General features: G+C 40.1%; 1 protein-coding gene across 10 annotated transcripts in view; it reads left to right on the forward strand.

Annotated features, from left to right (window-relative positions):
• The window catches only part of OSMR (oncostatin M receptor), a 101454-nt gene extending 79288 nt beyond the window's left edge, over positions 1–22166 (forward strand). For 5 of the 10 annotated variants that reach the window (XM_033179416.1, XM_033179418.1, XM_033179423.1 and 2 more), the window contains 9 exons: positions 4044–4120; positions 5318–5540; positions 8099–8269; positions 9640–9744; positions 10929–11102; positions 11704–11871; positions 18441–18522; positions 19023–19095; positions 19432–20448. In XM_033179416.1, coding sequence (XP_033035307.1) covers positions 4044–4120; positions 5318–5540; positions 8099–8269; positions 9640–9744; positions 10929–11102; positions 11704–11871; positions 18441–18522; positions 19023–19095; positions 19432–20007 — 1649 coding nt within the window. In that variant the 3' untranslated portion in view covers positions 20008–20448. Of the gene's footprint in view, positions 1–4043; positions 4121–5317; positions 5541–8098; positions 8270–9639; positions 9745–10928; positions 11103–11703; positions 11872–18440; positions 18523–19022; positions 19096–19431 lie in introns of all 10 variants that reach the window. The other 5 variants (XM_033179417.1, XM_033179421.1, XM_033179420.1 and 2 more) reach the window with 3 other exon arrangements.
• Positions 22167–24091: the final 1925 nt, after the last annotated feature.

Here is a 24091-nt window from a genome sequence, read left to right on the forward strand (position 1 = left end):
TGCACTCCAGCCTGGGTGACTGAGTGAGACTCTATCTAAAAATAAAAAAAGTGGGCAAAAGACATGAACAGAGAGTTCTGAAGACATACGAGCAGCCAAAAAAGAAAAACAAAAAATGCTCAACATCACCAATCATCAGAAAAAGGCAAATTAAAATCACAATAAGACAACATCTTACACCAATCAGAAAGGCTATTTTTAAAAATCTTTGCATGTTGTTACTGTTTTTATTCTTTAACAACCCCAGGTAGCTTCTGTAGCAGTCAGCACCACTGCCCTGCTAGACCTTCTCTTTAAGTATTAATAGCCAATGTTCTTACAAGAAAGTTTTCACACAAAGGGAGGTGATACACGAAAAGGGGGAAGCTTAAGCTACTGTATGCATTTGTTTACAATGTGTCATCTCACAAAACTCATCCCTGTAGCCATCAGGGCAGGAGCCTTCTTCACATGTCTTCATAATATTTCTTAAGGGAGGCCACTTTCCACAGTGCTTCAGCTCTCAAATGCAAGTGGAGCCTGACATAATAAAACTTTTCATTTCAGCCATGCTGCAGGGAATATATTGTATGTGTATTAATAGGTTGTAACAGTTTTCTAGGGCTTTAATAACACAGTACCACAGATGGAAGAACTTTAACAAGAGAAATGTAGTGTCTCATAATTATGGAAGTTAGAAATCTGACATCAAGTTGTTGGCTGAAGTTGTTTCTCAGAGGCCATTTCTTTGGCTGATAGATGGTCATCTTCTATGTCTGTGCTCACAGGTATTCTCTTGAGCTTCTCTGTGCACCTATTGCCTTTTCTAATGAGGACACCAGTCAAAATGGCTATTATTAAAAAGTCAAAAAGCAACAGATGCTGGGGAAGCTGCAGGGAAAGGGAACACTTATACACTGTTGGTTGGAATATAAATTAGTTCAACCTTTGTAAAAAGCAGTTTGGAGATTTCTCAAAACAGAGCTACTGTTCCACCCAACAATCCCATTACTGGGTATATGTCCAAAAGAAAATAAATCATTCTACCAACACGCATATGTTCATCACAGCACTATTCACCATAGCAAACACATGGCATCTACCTAGGTGCCCATCAGTGGTGGATTGGATAAAGAAAATGTGGTACATATACACCATGGAATACTACACAGCCATAAAAAATAATGAAATAATGTTCCTCCCAGCAACATGGATGTAGCTGGAGGCCATTATCCTAAGTGAATTAATCCTGGAACAGAAAACCAAATACTGCATGTTCTCACTTTTAAGTGGGAACTAAATATTGGGTATTCATGAAAATAAAGATAGAAACAATAGACACTGGGGACTACTAGAAGGGGAAGGAAGGGAGGGGGCAACGGTTGAAAAACTAACTGTTGGGTTCTATGCCCACTATTTGGGTGATGGGATCATTCATATTCCAAACCTCAGCATTGCACAATATATCCATGTAACAAACACGCACATGTACTCCCTGACTCTAAAATAAAACTTTAAATTATAAAAAGTTTCTAAGAAGTTTTAAAAAAGTATTTCAAAGGAAAATAAAATGTAATAGGGAGGGATATGATTCACTGAAGTTTGATTATTAACTACTGAATAATGAAGTATTGACTATGGTTTCACATGAATGAGTTATATGGAAATGTGCTAAATTACTTTCAAGAACATAATAGCATGCACAAAGAAGTCTGGAGGTTAAAGTAGCACTCAGGTGACAGACTTTGAAGTTATGTTTTGATAATCAAACTAATGAAGTCACAATTTGTCAATTTGACAGCACTGGGATATATATTGAAATATAGTAAACCCTATCAATGATAGTAGACTGGTAAACATTTAGTAAATACCGATTTGCACCTCCCAAAAAGGATGTTTTTTCTCTGATTAAAATCAAATTTGTGATTTGGCAAACTGAGAGTTGGAAGAAAAGTTGGAAGAGTTGGAAGAAAAATAATTCATATAAAGTTAAGGAACCTACTAATAAGTAATTTGGATTTTATATCATTACTCTAAAATGGAATCTGGACTATTAAACCATTAGATTTTAAACTAACAACTTTGTACCACATCTTATATTTAAATTGATTTTTGTTACCACAAGAGTTTTATAGGTTTGTAGCCATTGCTAATAACTCTCTTAATTAGATACTTGAATTTAATTCAATTATTTTTATTAGGGGCTATACTAGAATATTCAAGCTATCTTTAAGAATTCAAGAGAAGTTTCAGAGTAAACATTAAAAATAAAAGTCATAGGAGACATGCTATAGTTGTATTTTTAAATTCAGAAAGCTGAAGCAGCACATTCACAAAATGTGATTGAGTAGAGAGATGAAGATGTTTTTTAAGTCTGGATTTAAAAATGAGATATGCTGTTAGGGCTCAGTTGCAGAATGACATCAATACCTGTGAGTCCCTTTCTTCTTTGTCTCCATGGATGTGCTATCATTGGGTCATCTATATGTTCAGCAGTTAAAGCTTGGTATTTCTTGTGGCTTGTGAATGTTTTAAATTCTCTTTTGACTACTTTTTGTTGTACTATTCTTGTGAATGTCATACCATGACAAATTGTATCAGTAGAAAATTTGATTCTGTGTGGAATACAGAGTATTACATAAATCCAACAAAACAATTTACAAACTAAAAGATGTACTCATCTTAATAGGACTTTCATAATATTTTTATCAATCAATGATTAAAATGTGTTCCTTTTTTAAGATTTTAAAATAAATGGCACTGATTTCATTATTTTTCCATTGCTGAGATTTTTTTTAATGAGAATTTTGTTGAACTTGTCATGCAAGCTGAGTCTTCAGTTGACCATCCGTTTTCTAAAGGTGAATAGTGGAATGACCAGACCCTAACTACCTTGAGTTCAAATCTTGCCTTCACTTTTACTTTCACCTGAGTGATTTAAGAAATTAACTTACTTTCTCTGGGTCTTAGTTTCCTTATCTGGAGAATGGGGTAAATAATCATACCTGCCCCATAGAATTGTTATGAGGATTAAATGAGTTAATATATGCAAAACATTTGGAACCCGGCTGGCATCTAGTAGCCCCTCTATAAATATTAGCTATTATTATGTGTAAAAGAGATCCCCTAAATGGTTTTATACATAGGTACCCAGAGTTGGCTTGGATTTAAAGACCTTTCCTCATGATAAGTTGATTAAGCAAATGCGGATTTAGATGCAAAATCAATCAGTCAATCCGTTTACAAAGATTTCTGAGTGAGGGATTGAGACAAGAAAAGATTGGGACATTGAAGCAGATTGTTTTCTGAGTTCCTTTGAAGTTTGGTTTTTATTCAAACAGTTTGTAGAAGTTCACAAAGTGCCAGGCCCTGAGGCAGATGCTGGAGTTTCAAAGCCCTTGGCCCCAGGGATCCTATGGTTTATTGACAGAGAGACAAGGAAGCACATTATTCTAAAACAGCATGGTGAGAGCCACGATAGAAGAAATGCTGGGTGCTGCAGGTGCCTCAAGTGTCCACAGCAAGCAGGTGACCCAGCCACAGGCAGGGTGCTGGGAGGAAGAGTGGGATGAGGCCTTCCCAGTGGAGGGAGACCAGCATTCCAGTGAGCGGACCAGCCATGGGTATCATGAAGGTGAGAAAGAAAGCATCCTGCCCCTAGCGGGCTTCCCATCAGTGTGTCTCTGTCCATCACAAATGAGGCAAGGAAGTAGCAAAGGTCTGCTGCCTAGAAAGTCAGAAAAGGGGAAATCTACCTAACTCATCTGGAATTGGTCTAATGGATGAATTATTCCAAAATTCTTTGGTAGTTCTCTGGCTTGATGTTTATAAAGGCTTTCAGAGGCAGCTGACCTTTTTATAAAGCCGTGTACTATGTGCACCTAGTGAGGAGTGAGCAGTGTGGCTGTGGACCAGTGGGTAGAAGTCACAGAGAGCAAAAAGGGGAGAGGCAAGCCTCAGGTTAGACAGGTAATTGTCATGTCCTTGACCAACCTAGAAAAAGGTTGAGCGTATTGCGTTACATACATATTATGACCCAAGGGCTTTTCTTTGGTTAATTTCAGCTCCTTCAGAGGCCCCTGATGTCTGGAGAAGTGTGAACTCAGAGCCAGGAAATCATACTGTGACCTTATTCTGGAAGGTGAGATGTGCAGATTCCAAAAGTGTGATTGTTTCCAAAAGCCCCATTTGTGGAAACAAATGTGTCTTCCTCTGGAGAACTGTTGATTGGTCCAGTGTCCCAAGTGGGAGGGATCTTCGCATTCATCCAATAGAATTTCTTACCTAGTAGAGGACTCCCACTCCACCCCTTTGACAGCTCATGCAACCGACAGTCAGTTCTGATTGGTAGAACCTTCTCTGCAACTTCAACTCAGGCCAGCCCTGACTTTTGCAGGGCCCAAAGGCAAAGATGTAAGTAAACAACGACATATGATAGTTAAAAGTTACACATATTTAAACATTCATACTATTTATGTTTAAAAATTGTAATAGAAAGTAAATTTTATCCTTCTATCTTGCCTAATACACCTTCATGACAACCTGGAAGGCCAGGTTTGTATTCTGAACTCTGTGATGCGTCAATTTCACACCGAAACATGGTGATACTGGGAGAGTTGACTCTGGTCTCAACCTACCCCACTTTTGTTTTTCACCTTTAGTTTGGCACACTCTGCAAGAATCTCTCTGCACAGACATGTGGGCATGCCAGTCTTCATGTCTGGGTTCTGTCCACACCCCAAGCAGATAGCCACTCCCAGCCCACTCTCAGATCTGGTGGTACACATGCCAGGGGAGAGGAGGCCTGAGGAACAGACCCCGAAACGGCTTGGGACTGTGTGAGCAAGAATTTCTCTGCAAACTGAACCTTCCAGAGGAGAACTCTGGGTATGGAGAGCAGCTCATCCCTGTACAGCTGCATGGGGACAATACAGCTGGAGGTGGAATGAGGCCAGTACCCAGGCTCCTCCTGCAGGGTCCCAGGGTGGTGCTCTTTGTTCTCATTGCTTTTCTGCCCTTGACTACCCCTCACATTCTTTTTTCCACCAGGTTAAAGAGTCTATTCCTTGTGATTCTGATCTGAGCCCTCTTCTCAGGACACATAATGCTCTTGAGGCTTTTATCTCCAAATGATCCTCTTCTCTATTCACCTTCAGTTAGATTTGAATGTCTGATTTCAGACTTGGTTGAGAGAGTTATTTTCTCTATTAAGCTGTTTGAATTTTCTGGTGGGTGTGCATATATAAAGGAGTTGAGGGACAGAAAAGATGAAAAAGGAGTTGTACAAAATCCTTTCAATTAAAATCCACTTAAAAATGTTTATCAATATTTTTTTCAGCCATTATCAAAACTGCATGCCAATGGAAAGATCCTGTTCTATAATGTAGTTGTAGAAAACCTAGACAAACCGTCCAGGTCAGAGCTCCGTTCCATTCCGGCACCAGCCAACAGCACAAAACTAATCCTCGACAGGTGTTCCTACCAAATCTGCGTCACAGCCAACAACAGTGTGGGCGCTTCTCCTGCTTCTATAATAGTCATCTCTGCGGACCCTGAAAACAGTGAGTTTGTTTTGCGTTTTGTTTTGTTTTTATTCTCCCGGAAAATGTTGATGACGTTATTAAATAGTGATGGATACATTGAGAAAACAGTAACTTGGGAAGACAAAATGTCTAGTCACCAAACAACCATTTTCTTTTGGGCCAAGTGTGTCAACATGTTTCAGTGGGACAGTCCCCTCAGTGTGGGGAGACTTCAGCCATGGCTCAGGATATTTCTGTCCAGGGGATTCTTCAACATACTTGGGAAGTTATCTCAAGTTTATTGAAGTAAATGCAACCCCAACCAACAGTTACCACTGAAAGTTGGAGTTACTATTTTTGATCTTTGTGGCTTGTGAAATAGGAATTGCATTTACTATTTTGTAAAAAGTGTTGTCAGTCTTTGCACCTGGAAAGAGCCCATGAATATTTCCAGAGATCATCAGAACTGGCATCAGCTTTCACCAGGTGCTCTGCCAACTTTGTAGAATAAAAGATAATAACTGGCTAATCTCTTGCCTATGAAAGAGAAAACAAGGTGGAATGCCCTTGCCCTACATGCCAAATCAATAGTGATATTAATTTCCTTCTTAGAGAGCCATAAAAAGAGTCAGCCCCACAGTTACACACTATGAGATGATACACACATGGGCATACATAATGCAGTTGGGCAGTGGCATGCTAGGATCATTCACGAACCTTGCAATAATATCATCCTTCGGTTCCTGCTATTAAAATTTCTGGACCCTGCTTATGATGTTATGGTGGGTTCTATGATATTTGTTTATTCAAGTTCAGCTTAAATTTGGGTTAAGTGAGTTGGATTAGAGGATGTTGTTGTTTTATTTTTATAAAAGAACTATCCAGTATGTATCACATGAGGAAAATAAATTATATTGTGCCATAGAAGAAAAACTCTAGGAGTTGGTTTAGGAGTTGTTTAGTGTAGCCTTTGTTTTCTGAAGAACTATATTAGAGAAAGAAGTTATATTCTGACTTCGTTAGGATCCGAACAGCAAAAGGGGGCATTTCGTTCAGCTTTGGGGAGCTGGTACTGGTCTCTCCTGAGGAAGGCAGAGACCAGTTCAAAGCAACACTGCTGAGAGCAATTATATATTTTGGGGTCTCCTACCATACCCTTCATCCCCATGCCCTGCCTTCAGATGCCTAGACCTTCTTATGTGAGGCTCCAGCTAGCTATCCTTAAGTGCTCCTTGTTTCTACATCATCAGCATGTATAAAGTCACTTATGTACTGTGAGAAAATCAATAAGGTTAAGCTAATTCACACTAGGGTGTGAATGACTGACGAAAAGATTCCCCTACTCTTTGATCTCCCTCCATCTCTGAAAACATATTTTCAATTTAAAGAAGCAGCTTTCTAAGAGTTTCAACCCTGGTTTGGAGTTAAATTTTACTAAGTATTAATAAGTCAAGTGAAAAATGTCAAGCCTTAATATGTGAGGGGCATTTGTCTGCTTGAGGGAGGAAAGCAGGGAAGCCATGTGGATGGGATCTATAAAGCCCTCATGGGCTTTTACCTTATTCCTAGAGCTACACATTCCTTTGGGTGCCCCCAGCTGGATGATATTTTGATGCCCTATAAAAGTGAATCAGTGGTTTTCACACCACTATTCAGTTGTAATTAGGATTGCCAGATAAAATACAGGAGGCCCAGCTAAATGTCAATTACAGACAAACAATAAACCAGTTCTTAGTGTAAGTCTGTGGAAAGAGGAGAAATTCTCATGCCTCAAGGATAAGGTATATCCCTGTTGGAACTCAGTAGAACCGGTAGTCCCCTGAGGCCATGTTACCCTTTTTCCAATTGTCAGACATCAGGAAACCTACTTTAACATATAAAATCTATCGAGATGGCAGCATTAGTCATAAACTGTGTGCATATCCTTATATAACCCAACTTTTTATATACCTGAATCTTTTCTTCTTTTTTGTCTTCTACTCAATTCCTACCCGTAACACATCTCAGAAGCAGTATTTAGTTTAGGAGCAACTGATATTATTGTGGGAGAATTAACCTGCATTAGTTATTCATTCAACGGTAATTTTTGAAGCAGATCCAGTACCCAATACCAGATTCTAGATCAAGGATCAACAAATTTTGTGGTAAAGGGGCAGATGGCAAACATTTTTGCAGGTCATATAGTCTCCATTACATATTTTATTATATGCCTTCTTTTTTGGTTTGTTTGTATTTTTACAACTCTTAAAATGTCTTAGAACCATTCTTAGCTCAAGGGTCATATGAAAACAGCCCTCAGAGGCTGGAATCATCCTGGTGGTAGTTTACTGGCCCCTGTCCTAGGTGCTGAAGTCTGGTTGGACTTCAGAAGGCCAACATGATGGGCATCTGAAGGGCAGATGTGAATGTTTGCTGGGAAGTAAGAGGCAGGAACTCACCCATGAAAACATCCCCCACCCAAGCACCTGTAACTATTGCAGTGGAGGTCTGTTACCTGCTAGATACCATGCATGTATGTATTTACTTTCTACCTTACATACTTAAAACAATTTACAGTTAGTTAAATCTGGAGCATTGCTCTATTTGTTTATATACAGAAGAGGTTGAGGAAGAAAGAATTGCAGGCACAGATGGTGGATTCGCTCTGTCTTGGAAACCCCAGCCTGGAGATGTTATAGGCTATGTTGTGGACTGGTGTGACCATCCCCAGGATGTGCTCCAGTGGAAGAATGTAGGTCCCAATACCACAAGCACAGTCATTAGTACAGGTAAGAAGAACCTTCCATATCATTGCATTGGTATATTCACCTTGAAGCAAGTTCAAGTGGGGTTTCTGGACTGCTTCACAGACTTTGACTGTGCTAAGCTAATAATTTTGAAACGACAAATCCAGCATGAGTGTTAGGGGTTCAGATGTTACAAGAATATGTTTTAAAACTCAACCTTTAAATCTCCTTTTGCAGAGAGCATCTGCACGTGAGATGGGAACTGATTTTCATAAACTTGTTTCTCTAAATTAGTGCAAAGTCTCGAATGGCAGAGGGACATTGTAACAGTTGTCCAGAGAGCTTTTACAAAAGCAGAGAATTGCATGGATTTGGAAGATGTTTAGGACATATAGGTGATGAGAATCGATCATCAGCCTTCAGTTTCAATAGAACATGTAGAACATGTTCTCTTACCTCCCACGTTGGATTTGTAATATGAAGATTTGCTAATTTAGCAGACACAAGAGTGGGCGTTTGTGTGGCTTGAGCTGAAGGGGTGAGTGGCGCCATCTGCTGGGCTCAGGGAAAGGTGTGGGAAATAACCCTGTTCAGAGAATGATCAAGGCTTCGCCAATTTCAGTGGTGTGGTGGGTTCTGGAAGGAGATTGCAGAGGTATAGGTGTAATGGGGAAATGAGGAAGTGGAAGCAAAGCTTTCAAGACTATTGGCTTTAATGGGAAGAGGGAAGACAAGTAACCAGAGGGGGATTTGGAGTCAAAGAAGGGCTTGAATGGTTTTCTGTATCTGGTCTGATTCTGCACCCAGTTGTGTGCACATGGATACAGGCATGTTTGAGAACTCTTGCTTCAAAGAACACTGCAGAGGCTAGTCCCTGCAGGCTTTGCTGGAGACAAGACAGTGGGGCCAGGTGTTTGCAGCATGGAGGACTCCAAGGCTTCATGGAAGGAGGGAATATGGTGGGGATAAAATGCAAAATTCCTGAAAGGCAATTATTAGGGGAACACAAATTTATTTTTCATTCTTTTGTCGAGGGGGAGGGGGAAGGGTTGGAAGACAGACTGTCGCTCTGTTACCCAGGCTGGAGTGCAGTGGCTTGATCTCAGCTCACTGCAACCTCTGCCTCTTGAGTTCAAGTGATTCTCCTGCCTCAGCCTCTCCAGTAGCTGGGATTACAGGTGCCCGCCATTACATCTGGCTAATAATTTTTCTGTTTTTAGTAGAGATAGGGTTTCACCATGTTAACCAGGCTGGTCTCCAACTCCTGGCCTCAAGTGATCTGCCTGCCTCAGCCTCTCAAAGTGCTGAGATTACAGGTGTGAGCCACTGTGCCACGCCTTTTCATCGTTTTTGTTTTCAGAATTAGGAAATGTCATTCTGTTATTAAAAATCTGTTGACTTTTCTTCCCTAGATGCTTTTAGGCCAGGAGTTCGATACGACTTCAGAATCTATGGGTTATCTACAAAAAGGATTGCTTGTTTATTAGAGAAAAAAACAGGATACTCTCAGGAACTTGGTAAGTTTAAAGCATTTCATGTGCCCCATGTGCAGACTTGTTCAGAACAATTCGTAGATTCCTAGCTTTGGGTTTAGGAAGATGTTGACATCATACCCGCTTTTTGATATCCCATTTATTCTAGCTATTGGGTTTTTAAAATTATTTTTTAATCATACAAACATAAAACATTTTCATTAATTCTCTTTGCTAAGTCTCTCTTTCTTCCTTTGTTCAGTTTCTTATACCCTATGTGAATAATCATTGTTTTAGCTAATCTTTGTCCAAATCCATAATAATGGTTTGTAAATGATGTCTTAAAGATAGGATGCTGGAATCAAAGGGTTTCAACTTTTAAAATATTTTTTTCATTTCTTTCATAATTTTTAAGACTTTACATACATGTTGTGAAATCACCCCCTAGAAATGTCACCACTGTCCCACCAGCAGTGGAGGGGATTTTTGATCCTCCCATGGGGTTGTTTATTCTCCTTCTTCAGGTGGGTGCTTAATTGTTCACACAAATCAGACCAGTTCTCAGGGGTTCTTCCTTTAGCAGGAGTGGATCCACAGTTTACAGTTGGCTCAGAGTGGGCAGGAGGTGTGTGACCTCGTGTGCACAGTCCAAGTGTGCATAAGCGTGTGTGGGAAAACAGCCTCAGCAAAGCCTTCAAAGTAAACATTCTTGGATTGTTTTTCAGTGACACTTGGATAACTGGGCACTGCCACAACCTGGGAACTAGATCTAGTTCATCAAATCGCCCCACTTGCCTCTTTGAACATAATCCTTCCACTTTCACTTCCTCCCTTCTTCCTCACTTTAGTAGGTTCTGTGGTTGAGTCTTTTTTCAAACACTGTTTCGAATTTAAGAACAGAATTAAGTCTCTTTTTTTTTTAGACTTTAGTTTCTTTCTTTTTTTTTTTTTGGGGGGGGGCTATGTGAGCTTGTGCAAGTTATTTAGTCTCTGCGTGTCCATTCTTCATCTGTGAGAGGCAAGACTTGAACAAGATTGCTCAACTCCTTCACAGCTCGCATAAACTATGTCAAGGCACAAATCCTCTAGAGAAACAGATACAACTCCTTAACTCGGTATAAGCTCTTACAACCTCTGGAGCTGGCTATGGTTCTTCTATTAGTTGACATGAATATTCTGAGACTGTTTCCAAATCATGACTTTTCTCTTATCCCAACTTCTTTTCCTAGCTCCTTCAGACAACCCTCACGTGCTGGTAGATATGTTGACATCCCACTCCTTCACTCTGAGTTGGAAAGATTACTCTACTGAATCTCAGCCTGGTTTTATACAAGGGTACCATGTCTATCTGAAATCCAAGGCAAGGCAGTGCCACCCACGATTTCAAAAGGCAGTTCTTTCAGGTGATGTCTATTTTTAATTTATTTATTCTTTCAATATCTCATTATTTGAAATCATTGAAAATAATGGCTGCCATCTTCAGAGTGTAGCCAGGCTGAATTCCCTTCTTGCATGACTTTATACTGAAAAGGTGTTCTTAAGCAAATTAGTAGGGTGAGCAAGATGGTGGGGGTGGGGCAGCGTTTTAACTTACTTAAAAAACAATATGAACTGGTATTTTTAGAAGCATCTGAAGCACCACCAGCTCCTTAAGAAAACCTGCTCTTTATGAAACTTTCCTCTTTTTTTTCACTTTATTGAGCATTGTTCCAATTTATTTTTAAGCCCCTTGCAAACTCTTACTGTTTCTTGCAGATTTGTATGCTTTGGTTGGATCACTAGTACCCCGTGTTCAGTGGATTTTTTGCTTTTTGTGCCATCTCCTGAACATTTTACCTGGTGTGCCCATGGTGATGAAATTATGATTTGATTTTTGTTTGGTTTAAACATATTGATGGTGCTGAGTTAACAAGAGTATTAGTGTCCAACTCTCTCACAAGATGTTTACCACACTTTTAATACAATATTTTTTTCCTTGAAAAAAAAAACATTTAAAAATCACAGATGGTTCAGAATGTTGCAAATACAAAATTGACAACCCAGAAGAAAAGGCATTGATTGTGGACAACCTAAAGCCAGAATCCTCCTATGAGTTTTTCGTCACTCCATTCACTAGTGCTGGCGAGGGCCCCAATGCTACGTTCACGAAGGTCACGACTCCGGATGAACACTGTGAGTTTTCCCAGATCAAAGTTCTTCCCTTAGGAGTTTCTGGGAAACTAACAAATTACAGAAGTGTTGACTTAGGCTTTGTCTAGATCAGGAATTTTCAAACCTTTCTTCTCTCCATCACACCTCCCTCTTTCTCTCGATGAAACCCTTTGTGTCACAAAAAAAAAAGAGTTACACAGACTCTCACTATATGAAATAGATACAAATGGAGGTAATCTGTCTGATTAAGGCCTAAAATCTTCCCTCTGCCTCCCTCAGTGGCCCTTGAGACAATTCTCTGGAACTCAGTCTCACAATCCTGTATGTTTGAAAATCACAGATAGCATATTTTAGTGTTGACATCAGAAGAGCCACAAGGCTTCTGTCTAGAGAAGAGTGGCGCTGGTTTTCTCAGCAGAATTGTTCTCTGCAGCTAGCTTTCCTCTAGATTGTTTCCCTCAGCAGCAAACAAATTGCTTCTTGACTCTGCTAGGGCCTCCAGGGGTACAGTGGGGTGGGAATTGGGCAGGGGCATGGAATACTTACCCAAAAACTCCCTGTTTGCGTATTTGGATGGGAAATGGTGAGGTGGAGAGAGAGAGATCTTTTCAAAAATACATTTGGCTTGAAAGATGGAGAAGTAAGAGGGAAGGGAGAAAAACAGTAAGAACTGGTTGATGGAAAAATTTATTCTCATGGCAAACACTGACTACCAATAAACAGGAATGTGGTGAGAGAAAATAGATGCTGATGGAAGAAAGAGGAGAAAAGAGTATCTTCAATGAGGGGATCATAGAAGGTCCTGGAAGGCACCTATGTAAAAAAGCAAATAGATTCAAAAGGCTTGCCTGAAGTTACCAACTTTCCTTAGTGCAGGGTGCCCTCACCGAAGCTGCAGCTGTAGAGATGGGCACGTCCTGTTGGACTGCTGACCCTGGAGTGCCCTGACTGGTGATTCAGATACACGTGGCTGCAGTGGCAGTGTATTAGTCCATTCTCACACTACTACAAAGAACTACCTGAAAGTGGGTAATTTATAAAGGAAAGAGGTTTAATTGACTCACAGTTCCACATGGCTGGGAAGGCCTCAGGAAATTTACAATCATGGCAGAAGGGAAAGCAAACATGTCCTTCTTAACATGGCGGAAGGAGAGAGAAGTGCCGAGCAAAGGAGAAAAGCCACTTACAAAACCATCACATCTTGTGAGAACTCACTCACTATCGTGAGAACAGCATCGGGGTAACCGCCCCCATGATTCAATTACATCCCACCGGATCCGTCCCAGGACACATGGGGATTATAGGAGCTAAAATATAAGATGAGATTTTGGTAGGGACACTTCCAAACCATATCTTTCCACTCCTGGCCCCTTCCAAATCTCATGCCCTCGTATTTCAAAACACAAGTATGCCTTTCCAACAGTCTTTGAAGGCCTTTCCAAGGTCTTAGCTCATTCCAGCATTAACCCAAAAGACCAAGTCGAAAGTCTAATCTGAGACAAGGCAAGTCCCTTCCACCTATGAGCCTGTAAAATTAAAAGCAAGTTAGTTGTTTTCTAGATACAATGGGAGTACATGCATTGGGTACATACACCCATTCTAAATGGGAGAAATTGGCCAAAACAAAGGAACTGCAGGTCCCATGCAAGTTCGAATTCCAATAGGGCAGTCATTAAACCTTAAAGTTCCAAAATGATCTCCTTTGACTCCATGTCTCACATTCAGGTCATGCTGATGCAAGAGATAGGCTCCTGTGGTCTTGGGCAGTTCCACCCCTGTGGCTTTGCAGGGTACAGACTCCTTCCGGCTGCTTTCATGGGCTGGCATTGAGTTTCTTGGCTTTTCTAGGCACATGGTGCAAGCTGTTGGTGGATCTACCAGTCTGGGGTCTGGAGGATGAAGGCCCTCTTCTCACAGCTTCGCTAGGCAGTGCCCCAGTGCAGACTCTCTGCGGGGGCTCCAGCGCCATATTTCCCTTCCTCACTGCCCTAGCCGAGGTTCTCCATGAGGGCTCTGCCCCTGCAGCAGACTTCTGCTTGGACATGCAGGCATTTCCTTACGTCCTCTGAAATCTAAGTAGAGGTTCCCAAACCTCAATTCTTGACTTCTGTGCACCCACAGACTTAACATCACATGGAAGCTGCCAAGGCTTGGTGCTTGCACCCTCTGAAGCAATGACCTCTTTTAGCCACAGCTGGAGCTGAGTTAGCTGGGATGTAGGGTACCATGTCCTGAGGCTGCACAGAGCAGGGGTCCCTGAGCCTAGCCCAGGAAACCATTTTTCCCTGCTAGGCTTCTGTGCCTGTGATGGGAGGGGTGGCCATGAAGACCTCTGACATGGCCTAGAGACATTTTCTCCATTGCCTTAATGATTAACATTTGGCATCTTGTTCAGATACGTGTGGCTGTATATATGCATTATTTATGAATATTTCTGCAGCTGGCTTGAATTTCTCTTCAAAAAATGGGTTTTTCTTTAGTATTGCATTATCAGGCTGCAAATTTTCTAAACTCTTTTGCTCTGCTTCCTCTTGAATGTTTTGCTGCATAGAAATTTCTTCTGCTGATATCCTAAATCATCTGTCTCAAGTTCAACGTTCCACAGAGCTCTAGGGCAGGGGCAAAATGCCACCAGTCTCTTTGCTAAAGCATAACAAGAATCACCTTTGCTCCAGTTCCTAACAAGTTCCTCATCTCCATCTGAGCCTGGACTTCCACCTCAGCCTGGACTTCATTGTCCTTATCATTATCAGCATTTTGGTCATATCCATTCAACAAGCCTCTAAGAAGTTCCAAACTTTCCAACATCTTCCTGTCTTCTGATCCCTCTAAGTCTCTAAGAAGTTCCAAACTTTCCCACATCATCCTCTCTTCTTCTGAGCCCTCCAAACTGTTCCAGTCTCTGCCTGATACCCAGTTCCAAAGTCGCTTCTACATATTCAGGCATCCTTATAAGCAGCACCTCACTCTCTCAGTACCAATTTACTGCATCAGTCCATTCTCCACTGCCTTAAAGAACTGCCCGAGACTGGGTTATTTATAAAGGAAAGAGGTTTAAGTGGCTCACGGTTCTACATGACTGAGGAAGCCTCAGGAAACTTATAATTATGGCAGAAGGGGAAGCAAACACATCCTTCTTCACACGGCAGCAGGAGAGAGAAGTGCCGAGCAAAGGGGGAAAAGCCCCTTAGAAAACCATCAGATCTTGTGAGAACTCACTCACTATCACAAGAACAGCAGCATGGGGTAGCCACCCCCATGATTCAATTACCTCCCACCAGGTCCCTTCCATGACACGTGGGGATTATGGGAGCTACAATTCAAGATGAAATTTGGGTGGGGACACAGCCAAACAGTATCAGACAGGTTGTGGTGCTGACTGCATGTTGACTACTACACTGAAACATGTCCCTAGGTCTCCAAGCCAAAACCTAGAACCCCTTATCTGATTAAGATGTGTCAATGATTTACATTACTTGAGCACTCTTGGCATTTTGGAGTTAATTTTAAATTTATTTTCAGGTTAGTTTTATTCTACCTTTGTAATTTACTTGGTTGGTATACACATGCACACACACACACACACACACACACACACACACACACTTTTCTAAGTTTCATTCATCTCCCTTATGTTAAACTTCATTAGCCCTGGCTTGGTTTGTGACTACTGATTATATTATTATTTGAAATAAAATATTTGAAATAGAAAGTAGAAAATATTTCAAACTTTTTTCTACTTTCCTGAGATTTTACTTTTTTAAAAAAATAGGTAGAATGTTATGTGACTATCATCCAATTAACTGTACCTCAGATCTTGTTAGATGGGAATAAAAAATACCTGTATCTACTGCAATGAGGCTAGAATGATTAAACAGCAAAAACAAACAAAAAACAGAAATGCAAAAAATTAATGTAATACTGAGATTGCAAAGTAGTGAATAAATGTTTATTCTGTTAGTATTTTTCAAAATAATCCTTTCTCTTTGTAAATTGGTTTGTTAACTTTTTCTCTGATCAGGATACTAGGTTATTAAATAGAGATAATGAGGCACAGAGAGGGTAAGCGGTTCGTTTAAACATACAGGGTGTCCAAACCAACTGTAATTTGTGTTTTTATATTTGGACATTTGGCACTACATTTCCTTCTGAATTTAATAGGCATTACTGAATCATTTTTAAATCCTGAGTATGGAAGTAGATTATGTTCCGAAAGTTTGTGTTTAAAATTAGCCTGAAAATAGCTGAAATGTAAAAGATGAAAAATACCAAGTGTTGATGAGGATGTAGAAAATAGAACTCCCATACCTTGCTGATGGGAGTAAATTGGTACAAGCAGTTTTGGAAAATTCCTTGGTAGTATCTTCTAAAATGAATATATATATACCTTAGACATGAGAACCTTCATTCCTAGGTATATATGCCCCCAAAATGCCTACATAAACCCTAAAGAAATACCTAAAGACGCATACTAGTACAGTGATTGTGAACGGAAAATAAAATTCACTATGCAAAGGAAAAAAAATATGCTGAAAGCTGGTTCATGCAAGAAGCTGCCTTTCCTTTTGCTTCTAAGCAGATAGGTACAGTAAAAGGTTAAATATCTCCACAGGTAGCACTCTGTGTGTTTGCCTTATCTTACCTTAGCCTCTCCTGGGAGATGAATACATAATTAACTATTCTTCTGTCTCCTCCTTTTCTCTTGTGACATGTGGATAATCATACCCTCCCTCCTCCAGCCCACTTTTCCTCCAGCTCTTTCTCATTCCAGCCCACTTTTCCCCTTTAAATTGAAGCCCTCAGCGTTATTGAAGCCCTCAACATTATCTTTGGAGGAAGGCACAGACTACATAACGTTTCTGTGATTCTGTTTATTTCTTCCAGTCTTGTCCTTCACCTTGGCAAAAGAAACTTCTAAATTGATGGAGACCTGTCTCAGATACTTTTTGGTTTACATCATCAAAAGTACTGTTCTTGAGGGCAAAGTTTACCATAGTAAGATTCATAAAGAGAGTTTCCTTCCCCTTTTCAGGGGTCAGGGTTAATTTTAGGTCAGTTGTTTTGGCCCTCTCTTACCTTTCTGGGTCCTTTTCTCTAGAACCCTGTGTTGCCTCATAGCATGGGCTTGTGCATCTACCCAGGGCCACGTTTCTTTACAAAACTCCAACATTATCTGCCACACCACTGTCCCCAGATCAAGCCCCATTTCTTCCAGGACAGCTAGGTATGGGGTGGAGCATGGGGAGGGCAGAGGCGGCAAATGGATTGAACAGAATCATATGTTCAATAACTTAACCCCCTAGACCCTCCCTGAGCAATTTACATTTGTGAAAAGGGTTGTTTACCAACCCAGCTGAATTATTATTTGGTGGAAATTGCAAGCAATGGGAACAGGAAGATGGTGTCAGTCTAATAAGAGAGAGAAACTCTCTAAAAGAAAAGACGTTTATTTGGGACTGAGAATTTCAATGGAAATACTTATGCCAAAATAAACTATAGTAAACTATGTGCATATTCAGGGAGGTAAAGGAAGACAAAAGTTTTTAAAGGAAAAAAAAAATGAGGAGGATTATATAATTGCTTTGAAATAATTATCCTTGACTACAAAGATTAATAACAAGGGTGATGCCAGTTCAAGGCTTAATGGGAAGATGTCCTTGCAGAAGCATTTTGTGTGTGTGTGTGTAGGGTTGTGATGGCCTTTGTGCAAGGTTGTGGTTTTCGTAGTGTTTTTTGTTATCTGCATGGCCTTCCCAGCTCTGTTTGTCAGGGTTTCCTACCATTAGTGATTCCATTTTTATTCTAACAGATTTCACAATGGTCATTTGAAATAAATGAAGCACCAGTTGACATATTGGAGAAATAAATGTACTCATTTCCCCAGATTAAGACATATTTAAGTAATCTGAGACTAACTAGAAGGAATGCACTAGTCATTTTTTGATGTGTAACAAACACCCTCAAAAGCTCCGTGGCATACAAGAACAAATATTTCTTTTTATGCTCGTGGGTTTACAGGTCAGCTGAGACTTGGCTGATCTAGGCTGGGGTAAGCTGGACTCCAAGCTTCAGTTATGTTCAGGTTTGTTTCACGCATCTTCATTCTAGGGCTAAGGCTGAAGTCGCAGCAGCTACCTGGGGCACACACTTCTCATGGTGAGGAACACAAGAGGGCAAGCCAATGTGTACATGCACATTTAAAACACTTAGTTACATTACAATTACCAACAGCCCACTGGCCAAGCCAGTGCACATGGCTGAGCCCCACAGGAAAGTGTTTTCACCTACTATGAAGTTTTGGCAGGAGTGGAAAAGCATAATTTTAATACAGCAAGTCATGATGCAATCTATCAGAAGAGGTAACACATTTGAGTCACACACTGTTGATGGCAAATGGCTTCCTGTGTTGGTTGGCTAGTTGGTTGGTTGGCTTTTCCCCTGAAGTCAGGCAGAACTCATATTACAACTTGCACACATAATTTGAGAAATAATAAACATGTAAAATTACTCTCAATCATAAACTTAATTTTATTCCTTTGAGGAAGGGAAAAGTACTTATTAAAAATGTCCCTTTGTTTTTCCTTGTTCAGCCTCGATGTTGATTCATATCCTACTGCCCATGGTTTTCTGCGTCTTGTTCATCATGATCGTGTGCTACTTGAAAAGTCAGTGGTAAGTGTGTGAGGAAGGTTTTATCCAAGAAGAGGGTAAGAGAAAAATCTGGAAAGAGATTTAGTAAGATAGAAATGACATTGAATAATACGAAACAACGTACAGAAAATGAAAAGGGCAAAAGAGGCTGGGGTGAGAATATGTACTTTATTTCACAATTTTGCTCTCCAGGTGACTATATGAGGAAACTAATCACCATTTAACATAGGCCACAGAATTTTTTCAACAGCAATAGCTAATATTTATATCTTACTTACTATATGTTTGGCAGTGTTCTAAGTGCTTTATCAATTCATTTAATCCTCATGAGGACACTATAAGTACCATAATTATCTCCATTTAGCCAATAAGAAATTAAAGCATGGAAGAACCAAGTAACTTGCTTATTAAGTTACAATGCAAGGATTAGAAGCCAGGAATCTGACTCCAGAGTTCTTGCTCTTAACTAGTCCACTGTACTGTAAAATTCAGTCTCATTTTCCATTTTTTTTTTTTTCTAGGATCAAGGAGACGTGTTATCCTGACATCCCTGACCCTTACAAGAGCAACATCCTGTCATTAATAAAATTCAAGGTAAATGTTGGCAAGTTGTATGTATATCATACACCTATTAAGGACTAACCCAGAGTGGGGGCTGTCAGAATCCTACTTTCCTAGAGCTCCTCAGGAAAATATAGCACAGTAAAAGCCACCTTTGTACTCATAGCCATGAAATAGGTGATTGGAGCTTTGATTTCTTCTGTCAGGGGACATCTTTTGGTTTTCAACTTCACCTCCAGGTTACTTGTGACCGGGAAGAAACATAAACAACATTGAAGCTCTAAGTGTATTTCACATGCTTAATATACTTTGATGCATGTATGCATGCACACCAATGTCTATATTTACATATTTTTGTTTCCTTTCTAGGAGAACCCTCACCTAACAATAATGAATGTCAGTGACTGTATCCCAGATGCTATTGAAGTTGTAAGCAAGCCAGAAGGGACAAAGATACAGATCCTAGGCACTAGGAAGTCACTCACAGAAACTGAGTTGACTAAGCCCAACTACCTTTATCTCCTTCCAACAGAAAAGAATCACTCTGGCCCTGGCCCCTGCATCTGTTTTGAGAACTTTACCTATAACCATGCAGCTTCTGACTCTGGCTTTTGTGGCCATGTTCCAGTATCCCCCAAAGCCCCACCAAGTATGCTGGGACTAATGACCTCACCTGAAAATGTACTAAAGGCACTAGAAAAAAACTACATGAACTCCCTGGGAGAAGTCCCAGCTGGAGAAACAAGTTTGAATTATGTGTCCCAGTTGGCTTCACCCATGTCTGGAGACAAGGACAGTCTCCCACCAAACCCAGTGGAATCACCACACTGTTCAGAGTATAAAATGCAAATGGCAGCCCCCCTGCATCTTGCCCTGCCTCGCCCGACCGAGAATAGCAGCCTTTCCTCAATTACCCTTTTAGATCCAGGTGAACACTACCACTAACCAGCATGCCGATTTCATACCTTATGCTACACAGACATTAAGAAGAGCAGAGCTGGCACCCTGTCATCACCAGTGGCCTTGGTCCTTAATCCCAGTATGATTTGCAGGTCTGGTTTATGTAAGACCACTACAATCTGGCTAGGTTAAAGGCCAGAAGCTATGGAACTTAACACTCCCCATTGGAGCAGGCTTGCCCTAGAAATGGCAGGATCATGGGAGCATGCTTACCTTGCTGCTGTTTGTTCCAGGCTCACCTTTAGAACAGGAGACTTGAGCTTGACACAAGGATATGCATTAACCACTCTACAGACTCCCACTCAGTACTGTACAGGGTGGCTGTGGTCCTAGAAGTTCATTTTTTACTGAGGAAATATTTCCATTAAAAGCAATTATTAGATTGAAGGCTTTAATAAAGGCCACAGGAGACTTATTACTACAGCATAAATTGTCAATGTAAATTTACCGAGCGTATTGAATGAAAAAACTCAGGTGTCTCAGGCCAGGACAGATTTTAGACTTACCTTGAAGGGATAAGAATCTATATAGTTCACGGACACAGTAAAATTAACTCTGTGGGTGGGGCGGGGGGCATAGATCTAATCTAATATGTAAAATGTGTGATCAATCAACAAGATTTCCACAATTCTTCTGTCAAGCTTACTACAGTGAAAGAATGGGATTGGCAAGTAACTTCTGACTTACTGTCAGTTGTACTTCTGCTCCATAGACATCAGTATTCTACCATAATTTTTGATGACTACCTCAGAATATAAAAAGGAAAGTATATCACATAATTCCATTCAGTGTTTGGTTCCTTTCCTTTCAAGAACTGGATATAAAAGGCCTGTTTTCACTTGGCATCCTTTGGACTCTGCACTACGTTGTCTGGGCCAAGAGAACTCTGTCACATTTATATTCATATTATGCTAAAATGGTAAAATGAAACCCATTGTTGGACATAATTTAGATATAACTAAAAAGTTCTATGGAGTGGGAAATTCCATGTTGGCTGTGGAGCAACTTTGTCTCCTCTGAACCAATATATTCCAAACTAATATATGCAAAGTACCTGGTACACAACTGGTATTTTAGTACATGTTGGTTCTCTTGGTGCAATCTCAGCTCACTGCAGCTTCCACCTCCCGGATTCAAACAGTTCTCCTGCCCAGCCTCCGGAGCACCTAGGACTCCAGGTGCATGCTACCACACCTGGCTAGTTTTAATATTTTTAGTAGAGACAGGGTTTTACCATGTTGGCCAGGCTGGTCTTGAACTTCTGACCTCAGGTGATCCACCTGCCTCAGCTTCCCCAAGTGCTGGGATTACAGGTGTGAGCCATGCCCAGCCTATTTGTCACATTACTGGTCACATTTATTTTTTATTTTTTGAGATGGAATTTTGCTTTTGTTGCCCAGGCTGGAGTGCAATGGTGCAACCTTGGCTTACTGCAACCTCAGCCTCCCAGGTTCAAGCAGTTCTCCTGCCTCAGCCTCCCGAGTAGCTCTGATTACAGGCATGCACCACCACACCCAGCTAATTTTGTATCTTTAGTAGAGATGGGGTTTCACCATGTTGGTCAGGCTGCTCTGGAACTCCTGACCTCAGGTGATCCGCCCACCTCAGCCTCCCAAAGTGCTGGGATTACAGGCTTGAGCCACTGCGCCTAGCCGTCACATTTCCAAACAAGCACGAAAGGGGTTCCTTTTTGTCTACCTGCCTGCCGTCAGCATGGTAGAAATGGCTGTGCCTATGCTTATGCCTCTGGTGTCCAATGCCTTGCACTGTGCCATTCAACACTATGAAGAGAAACAAGTAGCCACACCTCAAAATAATGTGGCTGTCAACTGACCTAAATAAACCTACACAAACCAGTACTTGCCTTTTGCTGGAAACATTGATTATGTGCTCCTCATGTAGTAGAAAGTGGTATCCTGATTAGTCTAACAGTTGTGTTAGACTTCAGGGCCAGTATTGTCAGCATTTATTTATTTATGTACTTTTGTTATGATGGGATTACATTTTTCATTTGAAACTTGTTCACAAAAATGTCAATGACATTCGTGACTGATTTGTACATATTTTTCATACAGTTTTGTTTAAAAAATAATTCACGCAAAACGAAGTCATTCTTAATATTGAAATAAACCTTAATTAAAATATTTCGTCATCACATTGTTTTACCACCCTCAATGAAATGAAAATCTAGTAATTAGTTTAGATGATACATCACTTCATGAACTTACTAAATAAAAATGTAAATTCCTGGGTATGACTACAAACCTCTTCATCAGAATCTTTGGGGCATGGACCTGGTATCTATTTTTCATCAGTTCCCAGGCATACATCTACACACTAAACTTTGAGAATCACTGGCCTAAATCAAATGAAGTCTTCCTGAAATACCACAACATGCCAATAGGAAATGCTGGGCTATGTAACGTTTGTCTTCATAATATCACTATGACCTATAGTCTTGGCTGTAAACATTTCTTCTCCAATGGTCATAACCAAATAAATTCATGTTCAAAACCTTAGTTTTCAATACTATATGCTATCTTAACATGGCTTTAGGAAGTGTTATTCAGAAACTTTGAAATACATATTCATGTGTCAGAAAAATGGAGAATTTCAAATATACACAAAAGTAGAATAGTTTAATAAACCACTATGTATCATCACCAGTCCCAATGGCCACTACCCATGACTGTTTCCGCTCCATCCATACCTCTGTTCACTTTCTCCTCACATTGTTTTGATGCAAATCATGATATCATGATTTCATGTAAATATCAGTTCTCTAAATAAGCTCTACTTTTTCTAATATAGTCATAATAATTGTTAAAAATTGCACCTAAAATCACAGTAGTAATTCCTTAAAAATATCAGGATATTTGAGTGGTGGACGGCACTGGCATTAATGGCCTTTAAATCCTGCATCAGCCTGTGCACGGTCCTCACCTGTGTGCGGGGGACCTCAATAATTCAGGATGGGAGTTGGGACCTCTTCACACAACAGTACGACTGCTGAAATGCTTCCTACATTCAAACACCTAACCCAAACTAATTAGGGTCAACCTCGTTACCTACTAGAATGTGTATTGATTAAGAACGTCAAGACTTAATATCTTATTAACACTTCTAAGAGTTCTGTTGAAAGATAAGCTTTCATCTCGAATTTACAAAGCATGTTAAAGCACTCTGCATAAAGAACTTTTAAAACTCTGGAAGAGAGAAACAGAAGAGAGTTTTCAGAACTTTCAGTTAAAATGTTTACAACACAATAGGTATATTCAATTTGAAAGCATAGTTGTTTTATTCCTCTAAGCATTAAGGGAAGTTTTAGTATATTTTAGTTTCTTAAAATCAATACCGAACTAGTACTGTATTTTTGAGTATTTTACATGCTAAAGAGTTTTAAAAATGAAACAGTATTTTCTAAGTTCCGCTACATTAGGACTTTATTAAAAGATCAGCGGCATGATGAATTTATAAGTATGCTTTTTAGTTTATTTTGGGGCCAACTACATTTTCAATGACATATACAGTGGAAGACATTGGGAGTAATGATATACAGAAATTTGCCAAACTGTCCAAAACGTTTCTTGAAGTGAGATATATATTTTACCATATTTTATTAACAGACCCTAACTTTGATACTCAACTTTATCCTCCAGAATTCGTAATTTCTGTGGTATTCTCTTTTGCCAGTAGGTAGCTGTAGGTAAGCTTATTCAATCAGGGCAGTTTATGTGTGAGACATCAAATACCTTCCACAGAGATGTCACCATTGTCATACCATCATCACTCATATTGTACATTATTTCCTCAAAAAATTCAGAGCTGTTCTATCTAAAGACTTATTTTCCAAATCCCTAGATATTTTAAAAACTACAAAGATGTTTAATTATGAAGTGTTTAAGAAGAATATTACTTTAAAATACTGTAACAGCCACTCTACATGTCTGTGGTACCTAAAAGTCACTTTTGCTTGGAGTCACATGTGTCAGCATCAGCATTACAGGACTCAAATCAAGGCCATATGACCACTGATTATTTTAATATTTCAAATAAAACAATGACAAAG

Source organism: Trachypithecus francoisi, unplaced genomic scaffold (genome assembly GCF_009764315.1).
Source record: "Trachypithecus francoisi isolate TF-2019V2 unplaced genomic scaffold, Tfra_2.0 Lachesis_group2, whole genome shotgun sequence".
Lineage (NCBI taxonomy): Eukaryota > Metazoa > Chordata > Mammalia > Primates > Cercopithecidae > Trachypithecus > Trachypithecus francoisi.